Here is a 20379-nt window from a genome sequence, read left to right as displayed (position 1 = left end):
GAAAGTAATCTGCAGCATAAACTCCAGGGGTGGAATGACCAGTGGTAATTAACAGCAACTGTAGAAACATATGCCTAAAATTGATATTAGAACTAGCGCTAAATTCAGCTTAGAACATATTATATAAATGGAGCTCCAAATTGCAGCTTTGCAAATCATCTTCAGAAGGGTAGGGAGATGTGTGAAAAAGATTTCTCAGACTGATTGTCAAATTTGTTGCCTTGTAGTGGAGTGTGTAGGTGTTGTCCGTAGAGCAGCTGAAGAAGCTTTCTGTCTATATTTATTTGCTACACTACTGATGGTGTTATGATTTTTTTAAAGACAGACATAGCTGCTGCCAGCACCCAAAAAACTCCTCAAACTAGAAACCAGAGGATTTCTTCCTACCAGCGTGCTGCAGCAGCAGACCCAAAGATGTAGCTAGTTGCATCTTTCAAATTTTTTTCTGAAAGGTAGCATTTGTATTGTCATTGAACAAATGTGACCTCTTGAGACATCTTCTATGCTCACCTGAAGATTTCAGCCAGGCACACATGTCTACCAAAAGTCAATGGCCACTGCAGTCCCAGAGAACAGATCAACTGCACAGTAAGACGTGTGTATCACATCCAACCTTTGGTCTACACTGCAATAAAAGACGAACTGCATGGCCACGGCTGGACCTGGGTCTGCTGAAGCTGGCACCCAGGGGTCAGGCTGCAGGGTTATAAAACTGCAGTGTAGAAGTTTGGGTTCAGGCTGCAACCCAGGCTCTGAAAGACCCTGTGAATTGGGCGTGCCTCTGAGTCGGTCTTGAGCCCAAACACGTACCTTGCCATTTTTTGCCTCACAACCCAAGCCAAAATCCATTAACCCATGCTCTGAGACTCCGTGCCAAGGGATTTTTATCACGGTGTAGACATACCCTAGATATTTAGAACACCACAACTTTTTTCTTGAGCAGATGCTTCAAAACAGGTGACTAACACTCACACAAAATAATTCCTGCAGGCCAGAACTGCCTGCTGATGACAATCTTTACTCCTTGCCAATTCTAGGAGTAAATATTTATCAGTGAGGTAAGTTCCTCCTAGTCCAACTATCCAAGGGTAAAGAACAGGCAATTTTATATTGTAATAAAAATATATTTAAAACAGTACTATTCTTCCCCTAAGGCAGGGGTTCTCAAACAGGGGGTCATGAGGTTATTACATGGGGGGGTTGCGAGCTGTCAGCCTCCACCCCAAACCCTGCTTCGCATCCAGCATTTATAAATGGGGTTAAATATATAAAGAAGTGTTTTTTAATTTATAAAGGGGAGGGGGGGTCGCACTCAGACAAACAATCATTAACTAAATCATTCTAATTGTTTTGGGTCACGCTGTTTCTAATGGTTCCAAATCTTGTTTTCTAATATTATCCAAAGTGTCTAAATGTAGATTTTGAAGAAATATTTTTAGCAAGGTATTTGTCAAAATTTTTCTGAGAAAAAAAATTAAACCTCAAAGTTTAAAACATAAGAATTTGTCAGGAAAAGAGACCTGATCAGGTCTGATACGCAGGTAAAAATACAGAAAACAAGTGGGAAAGGATCAACAAGAGTTATTTTATAGCTGTGGGCTCAGTGTTCCCCAGTGCTTGAGTCAAGGCAGAAAATGCATAGCTATGCTGTTTTCAAAAGATCTATGCTGCTTTTCATGCTGATCCAGGATTTGGGACTCTTGGATCCCAATTTATTAAAGAAATAAAGCTCCAACAGGGACATGGAGGACCTTTAAGAAGTCAGATTTACACATTCCTCTAGCAACCATTCATTGTATTTTCAACTTACCTTTTTTACTAAGATCAATAGCAGCTTCTAGAAGAACTTCTAACTCCCCTTTCGGCAACACAGGAACAACCCATCGAGGTCTGAATTTTTAAAAAAGTACTGCATTTTAATTAGGTTTCTGAAAAGAAATTAAAACATATCTTCCCCTTCATTATGCCCTTAGGTTAGGATAAAAGTGTAAAATCTATTTTTTAACCCACTAAAGAGGGCTCAACTTTAGAAAAAAACTCACCAACCCCCATCTCTTTTCTTATTCCCCCCCCCAAATCCGCAAATATGCAATCTAATACACGAACACAAAGCCAGACCCAGAAATTCTGATGGCAATGTTAAGAGATTTTACCTATAACCCACGTGATTAGGAAGAGTACATCAAACTTAAAGTACCTGTTGATCATGTCATCCAACTTTGCCAGATCTGTGTGTGGAAATGCGGGCTCCTCATCTTCAAGTTGGGGTGGAGCATCCCCTTGACCCTGCTCATCAGGAGGGGTAGCTGGGGAATTCTCATTGGAAGAATCAGGTGAAGAAGTCTGAATTAAAAACATTTCAATAATTTAAATTAAATACTGTATGCACAATATTCATCCTACTTCTCAGATGCTATAGTAGATGTACATCATTTACTCTTGGCTTCCTTTTTTCCCCTTTAAATTTCATTTGAATTTTGAAAGCAAATAGAGAATGTCAATAAAATGTTAAAAAAAAAAAAAAAAAAATCTTTAAAAAAATCACACCACCACAAAATATGACTATTTAAGGCTTTTAGAATTTAACTAAAATTATTTATTAGTCCAATTAAATATTTTATTTAGTATTCAAGTAGTCTAAAAACAAAGCTAGTTTCCTGGAATATGGAAAAAGGTGTCATTTGAAACAAAGTTGGTCCATGATTTTGTTGTTAGTGGACCAACTTTCTATTTCTCATTGAAAATCAGGCCAAAATCAGGGCTTTGGGAATTCTGTGCATGAAAGAGTGTCTTAGCGAAAAGGAGGGATGCTCTTTGTGCAAGTAGAAGGTCTTCAAAAGATGCATGAAAGAATGGAGGTGGTCTGTCCACAATGATGGAAGTGTAGGGAGATCAGGTGTCTCATTTCAAGATGGACGATGTCATTGGGAGTGAGGAGCATGCATGTTGAGTGTCAAGTGTAGAGAACAGCTAGCAGAAACAGTGCCAACTGCAAGGCTGAGGCAATAAATCACCTCATGTATTTATGACAAAATAAGGCAACTGCCAATACACACAAAATCTGTTTGTATTACAAACTCTGATGGTCCAATATAAATCTGCCCCCTAGTTTATCTTGTGACTTTCTGAAAGGTTCCCCCACTTCTAAATTTATCGAGTGTAAGATTACGGAAAGCAATGCATAGTCTGAAGACTCAGCTATACACACCTTGCTTGATATATTCCACATGGGCTCCACAAGTCAGGAGCCTCCCTGAAGGGGAATGTTGATTTGGTGCATGGCAGCTAGATTGTACTGAATCCGGCCAAGATAGCTGGCTCATACTGAAACAAGACTGAATCATCAATGGTTGTTGGCAAGCATTGCCACTATGAATTCTATGCCCTGGTTGCGTTCTCCTGTTTGTGTGGATCACAGATAGTTGATAAGACAAATTACACAGGGAGTACACATGTCTTCCACTGATCATGAAGAACCACATGCTAAAGATTTCTATTTATATAACCTGTTTGGTGTTGGTTATACCCCTGCTCTCTCTTGTGGGAATCTGGTACCTGCCACCCAAGCCCTGATTTTCTTTTAACATGACTATTGTTATTCCATCATCTACAGTTTGCCAGCTGCAGGAAACAATTTCTTTACTTGTCCAAAATGCAGCAACATGTTTACTTGCTCAAGTGAGCACATATGAACTTAACATTACCTCCCTTCCTTCTTACAGCAGTTGCCAATAAATTACAAACCACCAATATTAAGCATGATTTAAATCAAGCAGGAACCTTGATTTAAATCTACTTTAGTTATACTCCTAAAAAGAGATCAATTCTAACTGGTTGGTACTACCATTTAATCACGCTGATTTGCAACTAAACAAAGCCTTTACACTGAATTTGGTACTTATTTTTGCTACCCAGGATGACATTTATTTAAGCAATTATATCACTCAACATATTTATTCATAATCTTAATTTTTATATTTTTTCAGTATGTTAGAAAATGATGAGGGATGCATTTCTTTATTTACTAGATAACTTTTTTATTCCAAATTCATCATGTCAAAATGCATTTGGATGGAAACTGACATTCAATTAAAAACAAATGGAAACAGCACTTTCAAATTGTTTTTATTAGTTAAATAAAACTAACTTAAATGTGCTGACAAGAAAATATTATCAAATCATGTTTTTTTAGTTAAAACTGATTTATTAAACAAAAGTATTAACTGTACTTAGTGAGTTGATTTCTCCTCAGAGCATTCTGTGCCAAAAAAGACTAAATTCTGTGCACAATATTTTAAAATTTTGCAAATTTTATTTGTCAAATAAATGTGGAGGCTCCAGCATAGCACTGGGGAGCAGAGGCCACTGACTGCACAGAGGTGGGAGATCACTGTGCAGCTCCCCACCGGGACATGGACTCAGCAGTGAGGCTTCACCTGACACCGACACAGCACAAGGACCGAGCCTGCCCCAGAAACCCCTCAGGACCCTGTCCCTCTGCACCAGGTGTGGGCAGGCAGGCTCAGCAAGGCAGGATCCAAGTGTGGAGGGGCTTAGTGTGGGGGGACACGGGTGGGTTGAGACGGTTCTGGGTGGGGCAATCTTGGTGCCAGCAGCTCAGTGGGGGATCCAGGTGCAGGGGGTGGGAGAACAGAGTCTGGATGTACAGGGGTATGTTGAAGGTTTCTGGGTGCAACAGTAATGGGACTCTGCAGGAGGATCCAGGTGAAGGTGGTTGGGGCTCAGCAGGGAGGGCTCAATGTGTGGGGATAGAGCTTGGCAGAGGGGTCTGGGGAACTCTGGGGGGAGGGTCCAGATGCTGGGGGAGTGGGGATCAGTGTGGTGGGGATCTGGGTGGCTCGCCAGGATGGTCCAGGTGCAGGGGGAGTGGGGCTCATCAGGAGAGTGGGTGGGTTGAGTACGGGTGAGGTTCGGCAGGAGGGTCTAGGTATGAGGGGTCTGGCTGCACTGGGGTTGGGCAGATGGGGGAGCAGCTCCCTGTACAGGGATCCCTCCCCCTGCAGCTGAGGAGCGATGGGTGCAGGAAGCACGGGGGAGGGGGAGGAGGAGGAGGAGGAGGAAGGAGAGGAGAGGAGAGGAGAGGAGTTGGCAGAGCTTCCTGCAGCTGGAGGAGAAATCTGGGAGTGGCTCTCACCCAGCCCCAGATGCCATGCAGGGGAAAAGGAAGTCCCATCCTCCCCAGATTTTTATCCACCCTGCTTTTCTGACACTAAAAAGTATTCAACAGTTGAAAGACCAGGCTTGGTTGATATCCTTCCCAAGAACTGTAGTCCTCTTCAAACTACCTCTTGGTTCCATCACTTGCACTCTTAATTAAATGCCTAAGTATGGACTGAGGGACCTAATTTCAGGCATAAAATGTTTTAATAACTTAAAATGTAATTAGCATATTTTTACACTCCACTGCAGTTTTCCTTTGACTCAGGGTTTCTTAATTCTTGCGCAATTACAATTTCAACTTTAATACAGCATGAATGTAGTTTCATATAGTCTCTTTTCTTAGATCAGAGTTTAGTCTTCCAATAATGCCAATAGAAAAGTAACTTTAAAATTAATTCAGTCAACAAAAAATATGGTAAAGATTTCATTACTTCAAATTTGAACTAGGCAGTGGTCCTTTATTTAAAATATTTGTATTTCTGTAGTACGCATAGGCCTCCATCAGAATCAGGGTCCTGTAAATTAGGGTTGCCACTTTTGGTTGGACGTATTCCTGGGGGTTTCATCATATGACAATCTTTAATTCCTGGAGATACCAGAACAATTCTGGAGGGCTGGCAACCCTAGTTGCTGCATGAACACGCTACATAAAAATAAGACAGTCCCTGCTCCAAAGAACTTTCAATCTAAAGAAAGGACAATATAGCAAAAGGTGCAGAAACATAAGAGGAGGTGAAAGAACAATCAATGCTTTCTTTCTTGTGTAACTTGGATCACTGAAATTAAAAGAATTTGTAAGATCACTTTTTTTTTTTAATATTTGCTGCTAACTTTTTGCATTTCCACGAAGCAGAGCCAATCAGTGGAATAATTTCACTCTGATTTTCATGCACTAGAACAACACTACAATGTTTGGGTTGCAAATTCTTCAGGGATGTTTTCAAACCAGTAACAAATGTAAATGAAAGTAATTTTAACATTTCTATTTGTTTTGAAAAAAGTCATTACACAAAAACCTAAGTTGTCTGGGCATAAACTTTCTGAATCTCACATTAATATCCCTCGGCATTCTAAACCCCATTTTATTATTTAACTTACAGTACTTAGAACCTTAGCCATGTTAAGTTGCAACCTTTAATTCCCTTCACTATTTGGCATGATGAAAGCCAAAGTCAGCCCATGTGTTGTTAACTTCAATTCTGACACAAGAGAGAGAGATTTTAGTTTAAAATGCTTTCAGTCACCTATATCCACTTGACCAGCAACACAGGAAGCCCTCCTCGCTATTCCTGAATTTTAGACCCTGATTTATCATCTCCGCCACACTCAAATCTACTTCTCACTTGTACTATTTAAATTGTACTATTTAAGCTGTCATCAGAAATGTTGAATAATGAAACTCCAGGTTGGACAAAGATACCTTTGCTAAAGAAAAATTCTGTATCATTTACATTTGTGCTATTTTTATTCCCCACAATTGGGCATTAAAAGTCTAACAAGTATGTTCAGTAGCATATGTTTCTATACATTGACCTATTAATTTGCTCCAAGTTGCAGATGACCACATCTATAGGTGACAAGATAATTCAAACTTGATGCAATCCTTGGTCACTATGGTGAGATTACTATCGAAGATGCCAGTTATGAAGGTGGATTTTGACCTGGATTTCTCTTCACTAGGAAGATTTCATATTCACAGCTGTTTTGTAGTCAGATCATTTTTACTTACTAGTGACATGGGTCAGACTGAAACCAAATCAGAAGCGACTCTCCCTTGCCTTGTCTACTCCAACCTCTCTTGTCCTAAAATTTCCTATCATTCTTACTATCAGAGCAACTCTATTGGTAGAAACAGTGGGGAAATACGAAGAAAAAAAATCTAAAGACGACAAGGCCATACTCATTACCAATGCGTGAATCACTGAAGATCCATCTGCCCTAAATTATTCATCAAAGCAACTTTGTCAACTTAAATTTGGAGCAAAATTTAATGTTTGCAAAAAAGCTTTAATGCAGCAGTAACCGACTTTTCCACACTGTTTTTAAAGATTCCAGTGAAAAAAGTTCTGAAATTTGTTATAGTTGTTTGAAACTCTGAAAAGGGGGAAGTTATATAACTGACCCTTACTACTCTGAGAAAGATATTTTTCAGGTAAACAGGGATCATTTTTTTCTATTCTCCATCTTAAGATCAACAGGTCTGCTGACAGTGGGGATTTTTATAGCAGTGTACATTCAAGGAGGGCAGAATTACATTAAACTATATACTGGATTTAAACCAATTATCTGATATGAGAGGACTACAACATGAAGCCCTCTCTTACCACAGGCAACTCTGGCAGATATCTTGACCCTCAGCTTGTAAATCCTACAGAAGGTGTGAAATGCCAATGCTTTTCAACTTACAGCATCTGGAAATGGACCATTCTGATTCAGTATACTTGAAGCGTTCAATCCGTTTAAGATGACAGGTAAGTTAACAAAATGGGTCCAAGTGTTGCAGAACTGCTTAATGAAAGGAATATAAATAGACCCAGGGTATGCTAGAGTTTCTTTCAAACAGTTTCTGCAAGAAAGACAGGAGAACTATTACCTGTGACCTACAAAAGATGAAGCTGATCTCCAGAATAAAGCTTAGGACATTCCTATGTGTTACTTTAACCAAACAAAAGGTACAGCACTGCTCTTCTATGCAGAGGGCCCCCAATTCTGAAACCATTCTGGTGGATGTATCAGCCATTAAGGCATCAGTTTTAGTGAATGAAAACAGGTATCTCTCTTCCTCAGGAGAGGGGAGGAAAGGGTCAAAAAGGTGTTTCAGAGTGCTGAGTATCAAGCTGACATCAAAAAATCTGAGGTAGGTGAATCAGACATGGCTCTGAAGAAGCATCTGACATCCTGGTATGCAAATTTCTTGCCCAAAGTAAAGACACTTGGAAGGGCAGCTTACTTCATCACTGTGGTATTTTATCTAAAGGCAGCACCTTCTGCAGTACAGGCTCTTCTATCACCATACTGAGGCAGTTGTTCAGCAGTGACTCACCTACAGACTTCCAACAAAGTACAAACTAGGCCTGACCCTGCTTCAATTGGTCATAAAATCATACCCTAAGGAGATTTTGAAAGAATTATCTGAAAAAAAGTAATACTCAATGCTGCAGAACTACTACTGTCTTTCTAGACAGCTTTACTAACAGCGTTAGCATCATACCTGATTCTGTTGGAGGGGCGGCTGAGACTGTCCATCCGGAGCCTGGCCCTGGCTATCATTCCCTCCTACTGGAGAGCCACGGGTCGTGGCTGTCATACTCGACACAGGGCAGATCTTTGCAATTTTGTCTGCTTATGTAGTTGTCGTGAGAGAAGAAATTATAGTCCGCTTAATAAAGTTGAAGTACCAGCATAGGTCTGCCTTAAAAAGCTCCAACTCAAGAACAAGCCATCTTGCAGAGACCATTGCATAACCTGAAAGAAATAAAAAATATTAGAAGCATACAAACTTATTTTAAGTCCACATTCAGGAAGAAACAAAAGTATCAAGTCAAATACAACTTTATTTAAGTAAGAAAACTTACTCCTTGCCAGTGAGTATAACTAAACATTTACTCATTCTTGACCGAAGACAACATTTCTAATAGTCTAACTATTGTATGCTACATGTAATGCTATATGAGGATTAGCATCAAGACTATTCAGAAACTGAAATCTGGACACAAAAGTAACTTCAACCAAAACTCTCCAAACCACCAGTAAGGGATCCAGTAGTTCTTTAATATTTACCTATTCCAAATATGCTGATATGTTACAATAATATTCTTTATTTGAAGTTATTTTCTATAATTTGCTGCTTATTGCATGCTTTTTACTTATGCTTCTTTTTAACTGCAAATAAACCTCCAATTTCTGCATTTTTACTATTTTATACTGTTCTTTACCTTTCTGATTAGCCATACTACTCATTCATCTATTACGCAGCAGCAAAAACTTATTGTAGCCTTGACAACTGTATTTTAAAATTCTTTCCAGCTTTCTACTATTGATTACCTAGCTGTACTGTTGAATACCAGCCATCTTATTTAACTCATTCTATATGCACTCATTCTGAATTTCTAGAGTTAAAGCTTACTAAAGGGGTTGATTTGGGCCAACTGGAGAGTCTTCAAAATCTGAACCAGTGTAAACTGAGGCAGGGATGGCTCTCTGAATCTGCAAATACCCTGAAATAGCTGAGAGGTCTGAACTGCCCATATGCTATGTGGATTCCATGGAAGGGTTTATTAGATCTATTACTGAGTTATTTTGCTCTTGGGTTCTGTTTACTTGTGTATTTATACTAAAAGACTGTCAAATATGTCCTATGCCCATTCAGAGCTCTCATATTGTAGAGTACTAAAAAATAGAAATATTCACCTCTACAGCATGTTAAATGAAGTCTAATATGATAGTTTAAATATAAATATTTCACTGTTGATCAAAGCTCATAGCAAAGAGGGATGAACATACTATGAAGATAGGCACAAACTATGAGTAGTAGAGCTCGTCAGGCATTTGTCAACTATATATTTGTGTCAGAAAATGCTGATTTGTCAAAACCAAAGCTTCTGGCAGAAAAGTGTTGGTTTCAGGGAGAAAGAAGCCACCCCAGAATACCTAATGCCCCAACGGTGAGGGACTCCCCCAGTATGTGGAAGACATCTGTTCAAGTCCCTGAGCTGCCTGATTCAGACCAGGGACTTGAGCCTGGGCCTCCAACATTCCAGGTGAGTGCCCTAATCACTGGGCTAGAGAGTTTCCATCAGTGACTCTGGCCTAATGTGACCTTGTTATACAGTAGAACAGCTCCACCAGGAGAGAGAAAAAAAGAGGTGGAGACAACAGTTCAAGTCCCTGGTCTGAAACCGTCAGTGCAGGGATTTGAACCAGTGTCTCCAAAATCCCATCAAGCTATCAGCTATTCCGAGGTGGGGGAATCTCACTCTCTTTTTCACAGAGAATTTCAATAAGTCTCAGTTTTGTTCCACGCTGAAATGGAAACCCAGGTTGAAAATTCAATTTTTCACAAAATGTTTTCCAGCCCCTTCTAATTATGAGTGGAGTCCCACTTTGGCATATTGTTTTGTTATGGCAAATGGGCAGAACTTCGTGTACAGCTCATGGGACAGGACTCTTAAGTTTTCTAATTGCACCCTTGTGGTTTCCAGATCACACCAGATAGAGCGTTTTGGATACTACACGCACTACCAAAAATGAGTCCCTGAACAGAGTCAAGGGACAGCACCTTTTTCTTTTCAGCTGGAAGACAGGAAACAGAGCTCCACTGTCCTCACACTCTGCTTCTGAAAAGGAATGGAACTTCACTATCTTTCCTCTCCTTAGCTTTCTGGCCTTAACGGAACCACAACATAACCTTGACTACCTGAATGACAACATGGTAGGATGATGATTTTCTGAACAAAATTAAGGGAATTTTCAATGTAACAGACACTGGAGACAATCCTTAATCAGACAGTTTTTGATAAACTAAGCTGCATAAGAAACAAGTGTATTTATTTTAGTATAAGAGATACATACATGAAGTATAATATTTCAATGTGTTTAAGGTTAAGGAAAGTATGCTTTTTTCCTCTCTCTCTCTAAATATTGTGGATTTCTTGAGCACCTTCCACCCAAGATTCTCAAGCCTGGTTTATACTTAAATTTTAGGCAACATAGCTATGCCAGTCAGGAATGTGAAAAAAACCCAACAGCCTTGAAAGAAAGTTACGCCCACCTAACCCCCAGTACGGATTTATTTCTGTCAATGGAACAATGTTTCTGTTGACCTAGCTATGATCACTTTGGGAGGTGGTGTTCCTGCACCAACAGATACCCTTCCATTAATGCAGAAATCTCATGGGGACTACAACTACGCAGAAGCTCATCTCAAGTAACTCCAGTTACTGGAAAGTAACCACCATATCTTTTTTGAGAAGCCTCTGCGTATTATCACTTGTGGGAGTTTAGCGAGCAATACAACCCTTAGGAAAGGGAACTAAAGAATTCTAGATAAAACAAGGACAGAAGTTTTGTCAGCAGAACTGACAAAACAGGCAACAGCTCTGGATAGTTGGGTATACTTAAAGGGGCAATGAAAACTCCGACACCGCTGACTATATACCTCTTTGGTGTCACGTCAGAAATTGAACATTTGAATTTGGTCAGCAGGAGAAAGCCTTAGAGGTCAAATAGGTTTCAGCTTCAGTATATCGATGTGGAGCATCATTCACTGAAAAGTTCACAAACCTTGAAAAGGATATGATCAAGGGGAGTTTCTCAGTCTACTACTGAAAATGTTACCGCACTTGACAATGGAGGGGAGAAGAGAACTAGATGATAGGCATGTCTGTTTGTCCTTTGTTTTTCCGCATTAAAGCACAAGTGTCTTGAGTCACAACGCCAAGGGCCCTATGAAATCCACATTAAAGAGAACACAGACGGAATCAAAACACAGAATCCAGTGCTGTAAAAAAACAAAAAATCCATGGCCGGAGGAGCTCTGTTCCCTCACCCACTCAAGGTGGGATCCAGGGACAAGGTTCACTATACCCCAATGTCTGGTATTGTAAAGGGCGTTATAGTGAGGGTGTACTGTATGTGTGTTTTCGCCCTCTTCCTTCTTCAAAAAGCCAGCCAGAAAGTGAAGCTGAGTTTCTTTTCTTAAGTCCAAAGATGACAGGCACACCATGATGGTCTCCCCTGATGTAATACACACAAGATGGAATAGCTGGTTTCAGGCAATGAAAATCATGCAGAGCACACTGATCTCTACCAGGACTTTTTTGAAAAAGAGAAGTCATCAGCACAGGCTGTGACAAACCTTTAGACATTACCTAGCAGTCAGAAGAAATCAGACTTGCTGAAACTTAAGACAGCTTTCATATCTGAAGCTTGTCCCAAACTGATAACAGCACCAACCATCTTTGAGGATACCCACTGCCCTACAGCTGCCTTTGCTTTCAATATTATGGAAGACCTGAGGTCAGTCTTGATTTCTGAAACAGCCAAAACCTGTGGGTTTGGTGAAGAAACATCCTAGAGGATGACTTCCCCATAAAAAAAAAAAAAAAAAAAAGAGAGAGAAATACCCTGGACAATCTACATGAAACCTATCAGCTTTCTTTTACCAAATTCTCCAAACACTGCGATGTCCATACAGCAAAAAACATGTATCATCTGATCCGTTTGTTTGATCCCTGGCAAGCATTAGACATGCAAAACATTTATCAGTACAGCCATACACCATCTCTTGCCCACCGCTCACCAGAACTGTGTGAGCAATGGTTCGTGTTTCTGTGCAGCACTCAGAATGAGCCCAACCCAGATCCACTGGATCTCTGGCGCTTACTGGAAGATAAGAATGTAAGAACAGAAGAACCACCACACTGGGTCAGACCAAAAGTCCATCTACCCTAGTATCCTGTCTTCCGACAGTGGCCAATGCCAGCTGCCCCAAATGGAATGAACTGAACAGGTAATCATCAAGTGATCCATCATCCCGTTGCCCATTTCCAGCTTCTGGCAAACAGAGGCTAGGGACACCATCCCTGCCCATTCTGGCTAATGGCCACCGATGGACCTATCTTCCAAACTTATCTTGTTCTTTTTTAAATATTATAAAGGAACGAGTGCCTACAGTAGCAGACAGTGCCCTACCTTACATCTTCTTTCCTGTCAGATTTTTAGACACAGAGAGAAGCTTTAGTAAATATGAAAATCTACTTACAGACAAGAGGGAATCACTTTGAGGATAATGCTAAAAGGATAACCATAAATGTACCACAATGGAGATGTCTGCCAGAGATAGCAAAAATATTTAAGTTTGTCAATTTGTAATACTACTCAGCAATAAACTGTTGGTTTGATAGTCTGAAATTATTTAATCAAATTTGAAATTAAGTTAAACATTCCTTCCGAATATAGGAAGCTTGAAAGTTAGACTTTAAATTAAAATGGCAACAATGACTGCTGCAAAGATGAACTATTTTATGTTTAGTGCATGTTTTTGTTTTTTAAAAATTCAAATATGAATTCAGTTACATTGACACTGTAAGAGACTCTTACTTCCGTGGACTTCTTGTATTACTGTTTGGTCATACTACCAAGAGCTACTTTAAAAAGCTATTTAAAATGTGTTACTTTTACATATACTGTATATCTGCAGGATGTTTTGTTTAAATTGTAGGATTTTTTTTAAATCAGTTTTTCCCCATTGCAATCCAATTCTGAACATTTTCATGAATTTATAGTAAGGCTACTTAATTGTTGTCAAAGTATCCAAACAATTTTGATTAAAAAAACAGACTTTTTTTTTTTAAAAGGAAAAAACAAAATCGGAAAATAATAAATCCACCATAATAAAACAGATTTCATAGGGCCCGAAATGTCACAAGTGTTCACAATCCAAGACAGAGGTTGTATACCCATAGCAGCCACACAGAGGCCTAAAATATAGCATGATGAAACACTGCACCCAGGTGCAGTAGGAACCTGTCCTCCAGCAGGGAAGTTTGCTGGTTTAGGCCCCATTAGGGATCCAGTGACCCCAACCCTTTCATGTAGGGATTAAAATGAACCATGTTTTGTTTATACAACGTTCCAAGAATGGAAAGGTGCACATACTCCTGCGAGCCAAAATCTAGACACAAATTAATGCCCTAGAGTCTCAAAAATTATGATATTCAATCATTTGGTGAAAACTGGTAGTGCTAGAAGAATGCCGAAGTACAGAATACTATGTTATTTGGTAGATGTCTTCCATTATACTAGCCAGAGCTATATTAAATGAGAGAGATCAAAACATGCAAGTAGGCATCTTTCAAAACTGTACCATCAAGTGTGCGGACTGAAACTGCAATTTACAAATTGCAACGCAACTGAATGGGCAAGACCCCATAGGTAAAACGAATACTTCTGGCTGGGTGCAAGTCAATAAGCACTGTTTGTGGAACCTCAATGGGAAAGGCACTCTCTTGTATCAATTCTCTGAGGGATTACATATCTGAGCAGTAGCAAGCCGCATGTTAAGAAATCATGATCAGCACTGCTTGCTAGTTGGCTAAGGAATAAACCTTACACACCAATAAGTCTTTATCCTTAGATGTAAATCCATGGGTTCCTAGACTAGTGTTTCTTCCCATAAGCCCATGTTTGGCTGAATTTAAAAATGCTCACGGAACTGAAACAGACTGTCTGCCACCAAGAAGTTGTAAATAATCAAAGCTAGAGCTGCTGAGACTCCCTCAAATACAAAGCATGACTGCGCCACTGGATCCAAGGGGGTGCTTGGCAAAAATTTCTAACATCAAGGCGGGGCTCGGTATCACAGGAACAGCACTGACCAATTCCACACTCTGGGAGGGTGCTACAGACTATAGCTGCCCACTCCATACCAGAGTCACTCCAGAATTGGAGTCCAAAAAGTGCTGCTCTTAGTTTAGTACTGGAAGCAAGTTGCAGCAGCTAGTCAGTAATCCAGAGGGGGGGCTTGAACCAATGAACTACAAAGGAGATAGATGGAGTATATATTGCATAGGACATGAGTGAAGTAAATGCTGGTCTAGCATAACACACCAAACTGCAGTCTACCCCAAGAGAATGAGTAAGAAAACCACAAAATCTCCACACAGATCTCAATGTCCATCCAGAGTCATGTTAAGGAGCCGCTCTTTGCAGTGATTGATCCTAAGCACCAGACTCGGTCAACCAACATGGACCTACGGATTTCCATGCCACTTAGACTGAGCATAGACAACAGAGCTGGAATCCCTAAGCAGAGAGATCTGGGCACCATCGCCTCTTTGGCAAGCTCGCTTCATAGGCAAACATGCTTGCTTCTTGGCACTGGACTCAACTGATCCAGAAGAGCTCTAGACATATAATGCTGCTTATGTCAGACACAGAACTATTTTGAAAGTGCTTCATAACTGATGACATTAGACCACAGCACTATGAGTTGATCCAGATGAATCCAGAGAACCTTGGTGCTGCTTATGTCAGCAACAGAACTAGTTTTAGCTCTCCAGAGTCAACTGTTTCAGGTCCTTGAAATCAAACTCTGACTGCAGTACAGTCTATGTCTGAAACTCTTGTTTTATCTAACATTTCCAAGTCAGAATTGTTGATTTAAACAATCTGAATCTTGTACGTTATTGCTATATTTAATAACTGTTAGACAATGTGCCATTACCTTCGTAGCTTTCAGTATCATAGGGTAAGATGTTCTTTTTCCATTCCATGAAATCACAATGTAAAGAAGTGGACCAGACAGTGCTCCATATTGTCAAGTGGAAGACCAGATTTCAATTCCCATTCCTGGGTCTGGCTCACACGACAGACAATGGGACAGAACGGCTGAAAAGGAAGCACATTCAAAGATTGAAAGGGATGAGTGCCTCACCTCTTTAAATAGAAAGTCCTCAGGCAAATGGAAGAACAGACTTCCTTCAAAACCTATATATTCCTCAGTCGAGAAGATGGTAGTTACAATGTAGGATCTAGGGGGTTGTTAAAGCAACAGATAGCCTTAATGATCCTTAAGATACTGGTTAACAGAAGGAGAAGGGAAAAACTGCATCCTCAACTACACAGACGTCTTAATTCTACTGTGGCATTATGGTGACATCAGCATGCCTTAGTACACGGCAAAATGTACACAAATTACATGTTAATAAATTGTTTTTCCAACCCACAAAGCAGAGGAAAGAATACAAAACTACAAGATCCCGTGCAGAAATCTATAGAAAGTAGGGGGTTATGCACTTTAACTATTCCTATTCTGAGTCTGCACCTATTCTGAGTTTCCACCTATAATGCGAGTGAAAGCCTGAGATTCGGTTGTTCTAAAATTGAGACTGAAAAAAAGTTGGAGTTGCTGTGTTTAGGTGGTAATAGAAGAGAAAAATTAGACCTTGGTCACATATCTGTGAGTAAAACAAACTAAAGTTTACAAGCTGGAAACAAGCAACTGATGTTAGGCAAGTTTGGCAAAGAAGACAGTGGGAAAATGTGTACGACAACTTAAAAAACAATGAGCTTCCTAAAAGTTTTTAGAATCACTCCTACTAGAATGGCCTTCAAATTGTTAAAAGATTTTTGAAATTTATGATTGTGCTTTCTACCTATTATGAAGACCCTTTCTTGTCTACTCCTAGACTTTCATTACCAAATGTGTGTGACAATGGAAAGAAATTGAAGAGATTTCTCCTCACCTGGGGCAAAATTTATAGCAAGTGACAACCTCAAAATAAAATTAAAAAAAAAAAAAATCAAAGGTAAGAGTACTGTACATATACATTTCAAACTGAGGACGACTTAATCACATGCCTGATAAACAACACAATATCATGCTTTCATTTTGTGTTTTTCAGATCTACTAAAGGACAGCATCCCACAGAAGTATTCTTGGCAATGTAATTGGTTGGAAAATTTTGAGAAGTTCAGAAGTCTGACAAAAATATGGGAGGGAAAAAAATCTGACATTTTTCATTGTTTTCCCCCTACTTTCCAACCAGCTGTACTTGACAATCCAGGATAGATTAGGGTCTTGTACCTTCCCAGTGTCAAATCATGTCCATATAGAGGAAATAGCCTAAAAAGTTAGTTAACAGTTTACCTACTATACTGGCTTCTTGTATGTATTGCTTAACAAAACATTAAAAAGTGTGACCTTTTAAGTATCCCAGAAAGACACAAAAAGATGAGTGTATTGTACTTACCTCCTTTCTACTTCTGGGCACTATCTGCATTTCAATCATTAAGACAACATCCCATGACAAACAAGGACAAAAACTGCTTAGACTTTTTATTAAAAAGTTTTGATTGACTCTGTTGCATCTTTGGCAGATAAATCTACGATCTGTCAACAACAATTACAGTAATTCCTCGCTTAAGGTTGTAGTTATGTTCCTGAAAAATGCTACTTTAAGCGAAACAATGTTAAACTAATCCAATTTCCCCATAAGAATTAATGTAAATGGGGAGGTTAGGTTCCAGGGAACCTTTTTTCCCCAAGACAAAAGACGTGTGTGTATATATATATATATATACACACACCGGGGGGGGGGGGGGGGGTTAGACAATGCAATACTGTACACAGCAATGATGATTGTGAAGCTTGGTTGAGGTGGTGGAGTCAGAGTGGGATATTTCCCAGGGAATGCCTTACTGCTAAATGATGAACTAACACTTGGCTGAGCCTTCAAGGGTTAACACATTGTTGATAATGTAGCCTCACACTCTACAAGGCAGCACAAATGGAGAGAGGAGACAACAGACGCATGGCAGTGGCTGCAAACATTCCCTGCGGAAACTGAATGTGATGATGATCCCATGCTATCCCACTGGAGCGCACCACTCACTCCACTTTCCAAAGTGCGGGGGGGGGGGGGGTGTTACGTGTGTGTGTGTGTGTGTGTGTGTGTGTGTGTCAGACGCACATTGCCCTTTTAAGTATGCCGACCCCACTCTAAGTACACTGCCTTTTTCAGCAGATCAGCAAGTTGAGACAGCAGCTGCTGCCAGCAAGCTCCCTCAGTCCTGAGACCTGCCGTGTGCCCCCTTGCTCTGTGGAGATGGGGTACAAGAGCACATGGAGGGGGACACCCTGATGACAGCACTCCTCTTGCCCCTGCACAGCTAGCAGGAGGCTCCCGGGAGCAGCTCCAAGGCAGAGGGCAGGAGCAGCACACAGCAGTAGGGGGAGGGACACCTGAACTGCCTGGCAATTGATAGCCTGCTGGGTGGCTGCCGCACAGGGAAGTTAGGGGAGCTGATGGGGGGCTGCCAGCCCACTCTGGTTCCAAGCCCCCACCAGCTAGCTCCAACGGGTTGTTCTTCCTGCAAGCAGTGGACAAAGCAGGCAGCTGCCAACTTATAAGGGAGCATTGTGCAACTTTAAATGAGCATGTTCTCTAATAGATCAGTGACGTAACCATGAAACAACATTAACCGGGACAACAAGTGAGGAGTTACTGTACATCCAAGGTACCACTGATGTTTTTGCTTGGCAGTTATTTTATTGCAAATGTTTTGCATTTTGTTCAAAACTGGTCATAAGAACCTTAGACTGTTCATTTTAAAGTTGACTAAAATTTAATGCCTTTTCATCACCTGTAACTCACTCCCCAAAACCTCCCCTCCTCCTTTCTCCACTTCTCTCTCCTCACAGCATCTTGTCAGTTTTCTCTTGGAAGAAATTGGCAGAACGCAATATAATCTTCACCCTCCCCTCAGCTTGCCTTCCCTTTCCCCCTTCTCTCCCCATCACAAAGTTTCTTGTCTGCTCGCCTCCCCTAACCCTTCCATTTGCCTCAGTAAACCCATTCCATCTCCTGATCTCCCTCATGCCTGCTCTCATCCCTTCCCTTCCCCTTCTCCTTATCACACTCCCTTCTGGCTCTTTCCCATCACAACACAATCATGCTTCCATCTTAAAAAACTCACCCTTATCCTACTTGCCTCTCCAAGTACAACCCCTTCTTCCTTTCATATCTAAGCTCACTGAACATGCTCTTTACAATAGCTGTCAACAGTTCCTCTCCTTTAGTTCTATCCTAGATGCTCTACACTCTGGATTCTGCCCCTGGCACTCCACTGAAATTGTTCTCGTCAAAGTCTCTACTGACCTCTTCCTAGTTCAGTGGTCCCCAAACTTTTCACAGTTGTTCCTGCCCTTACCCCTTTTGGGAGCACCCCCACAAGAGTGGGGCTGTGGCTCTGGGGGAGGGGAGGGGAGCTGCATGGACAAGGATAAGAAGGCCAAGGCTGGGGCCTCAGCTGGGGCAGCAGCCAGGTGGTGCTCCCTCCTCATCCCCCGTGGGGGCTGGCACAGGCCGTGGCTCCCCGAAAATTCCTCCATATCCCCCTAGGGGGGCATGCCCCACAGTTTTGGGACCACTGTCCTTAACTAAACTCAGAACCAGTACTCCATCCTCATCCTCCTTGACCTGTCAGCTGCTGCTGACAATCATGCTCCTCTTGAAATCTTGCCCTCCCTTGGTTTCTCTGTTCTCTCATGGTTCTCCTCCTACCGCTCTAATTGCTCCTTCACTGTCTCTTTCAGAGTATCCCCTTCTCCCACCCTCCAACTTTCTGTGGAGGTCATAGAGTTTAAGACCAGAAGGGAGAATCAGATGATCTAATCTGACCTCAGATATCAGAGGCCACCAACACCACTCAGCACCTGCACACTAAACCACAACAAGCGAAATTAGACAAAAGTTTAGTCTCCTGTGATCAGTAATACTATTATTGTGCTATAGGCAGAGACTATGAGGGACTGTGGTGCACCAAAGGCTGAGGGCCCTGCAATGGCCGGGAACTGATTAAGGGAGATATACCCACATGTTCCCAGCAAGTGACCCGCACCACAAGCTGCAGAGAAAGGCAAACTCCACCAGCAAGGTCATGCCAATCTGGCCTCAGGGAAAATTCCTTCCTGAACCCACATACAGTGATCAGTTAGACCTTGAGCATATGAGCAAAAGTCAGCCAGCCAAAACACCTGAGACACAGAAAGCGGGATGCCATCTTAGAGACTTGTGGAAACTCTGTCTGCGGTCCCCATCTCTTCTCCCTATGCACCTTATTGCTGGGTAATCTCATCTACAAACACAAATTAAACTTCCACCTTTATGCTGATGACTTACAGATCTACCTCTCTACTCCAGACCTGTCTCCTTCTGTCTAAACTAAAACCTGACATCTCCTTGTGGATGTCTATCCATCACCTAAAGATAAAAATAGTTAAAAGAACGCTCCTAATTTTCCACTATAACTTCCACAAGGCCTCCCAATTACCTCATATCGCTCGCTCTCTCTCACTGTGGATACCACCATCATCAGAAATACCCGAAAAGCAGGAAGCCTGCCAAACAATCAGGGGGCCAAAGGATGATTAGGAGTACTCAAGGAAGATAAGGCCATTGCAGAGAAGCTAAATGAATTCTTTGCATCTGTCTTCACTGCAGAGGGTGTGAGGGAGATTGCCATACCTGAGCCACTCTTTTTAGGTGACAAATCTGAGCAACTGTCTCAGATTGATGCATCAATAGAGATGGTTTGGGAACAAATTGATAACAATAATAAATCATGAGGACCAGATGGTACTCACCCAAGAATTCTGAAGGAACTCATGAAATCGCAGAACTACCAACTGTGGTA

The 20379-nt window shown here is 41.1% G+C and overlaps 1 protein-coding gene across 4 annotated transcripts in view; it reads right to left on the bottom strand.

Moving 5' to 3' along the window:
- The window catches only part of USP9X (ubiquitin specific peptidase 9 X-linked), a 199062-nt gene that overhangs the window by 156953 nt on the left and 21730 nt on the right, over positions 1-20379 (bottom strand). For 3 of the 4 annotated variants that reach the window (XM_074968997.1, XM_074969018.1, XM_074969028.1), the window contains exons 2-5: positions 15407-15570; positions 8393-8646; positions 2198-2343; positions 1811-1890 (exon numbers count right to left, since the gene is read on the bottom strand). In XM_074968997.1, the coding sequence (XP_074825098.1) occupies positions 1811-1890; positions 2198-2343; positions 8393-8488 (322 nt within the window). In that variant the 5' untranslated portion in view covers positions 8489-8646; positions 15407-15570. The remainder of the gene's footprint in view (positions 1-1810; positions 1891-2197; positions 2344-8392; positions 8647-15406; positions 15571-20379) is intronic. The other variant, XM_074969006.1, reaches the window with a different exon arrangement.

The sequence above is a fragment of the Natator depressus genome, chromosome 1, assembly GCF_965152275.1.
Source record: "Natator depressus isolate rNatDep1 chromosome 1, rNatDep2.hap1, whole genome shotgun sequence".
In the NCBI taxonomy this organism is placed as follows: domain Eukaryota; kingdom Metazoa; phylum Chordata; order Testudines; family Cheloniidae; genus Natator; species Natator depressus.
This window is presented reverse-complemented; position numbering and strand designations above follow the sequence as displayed.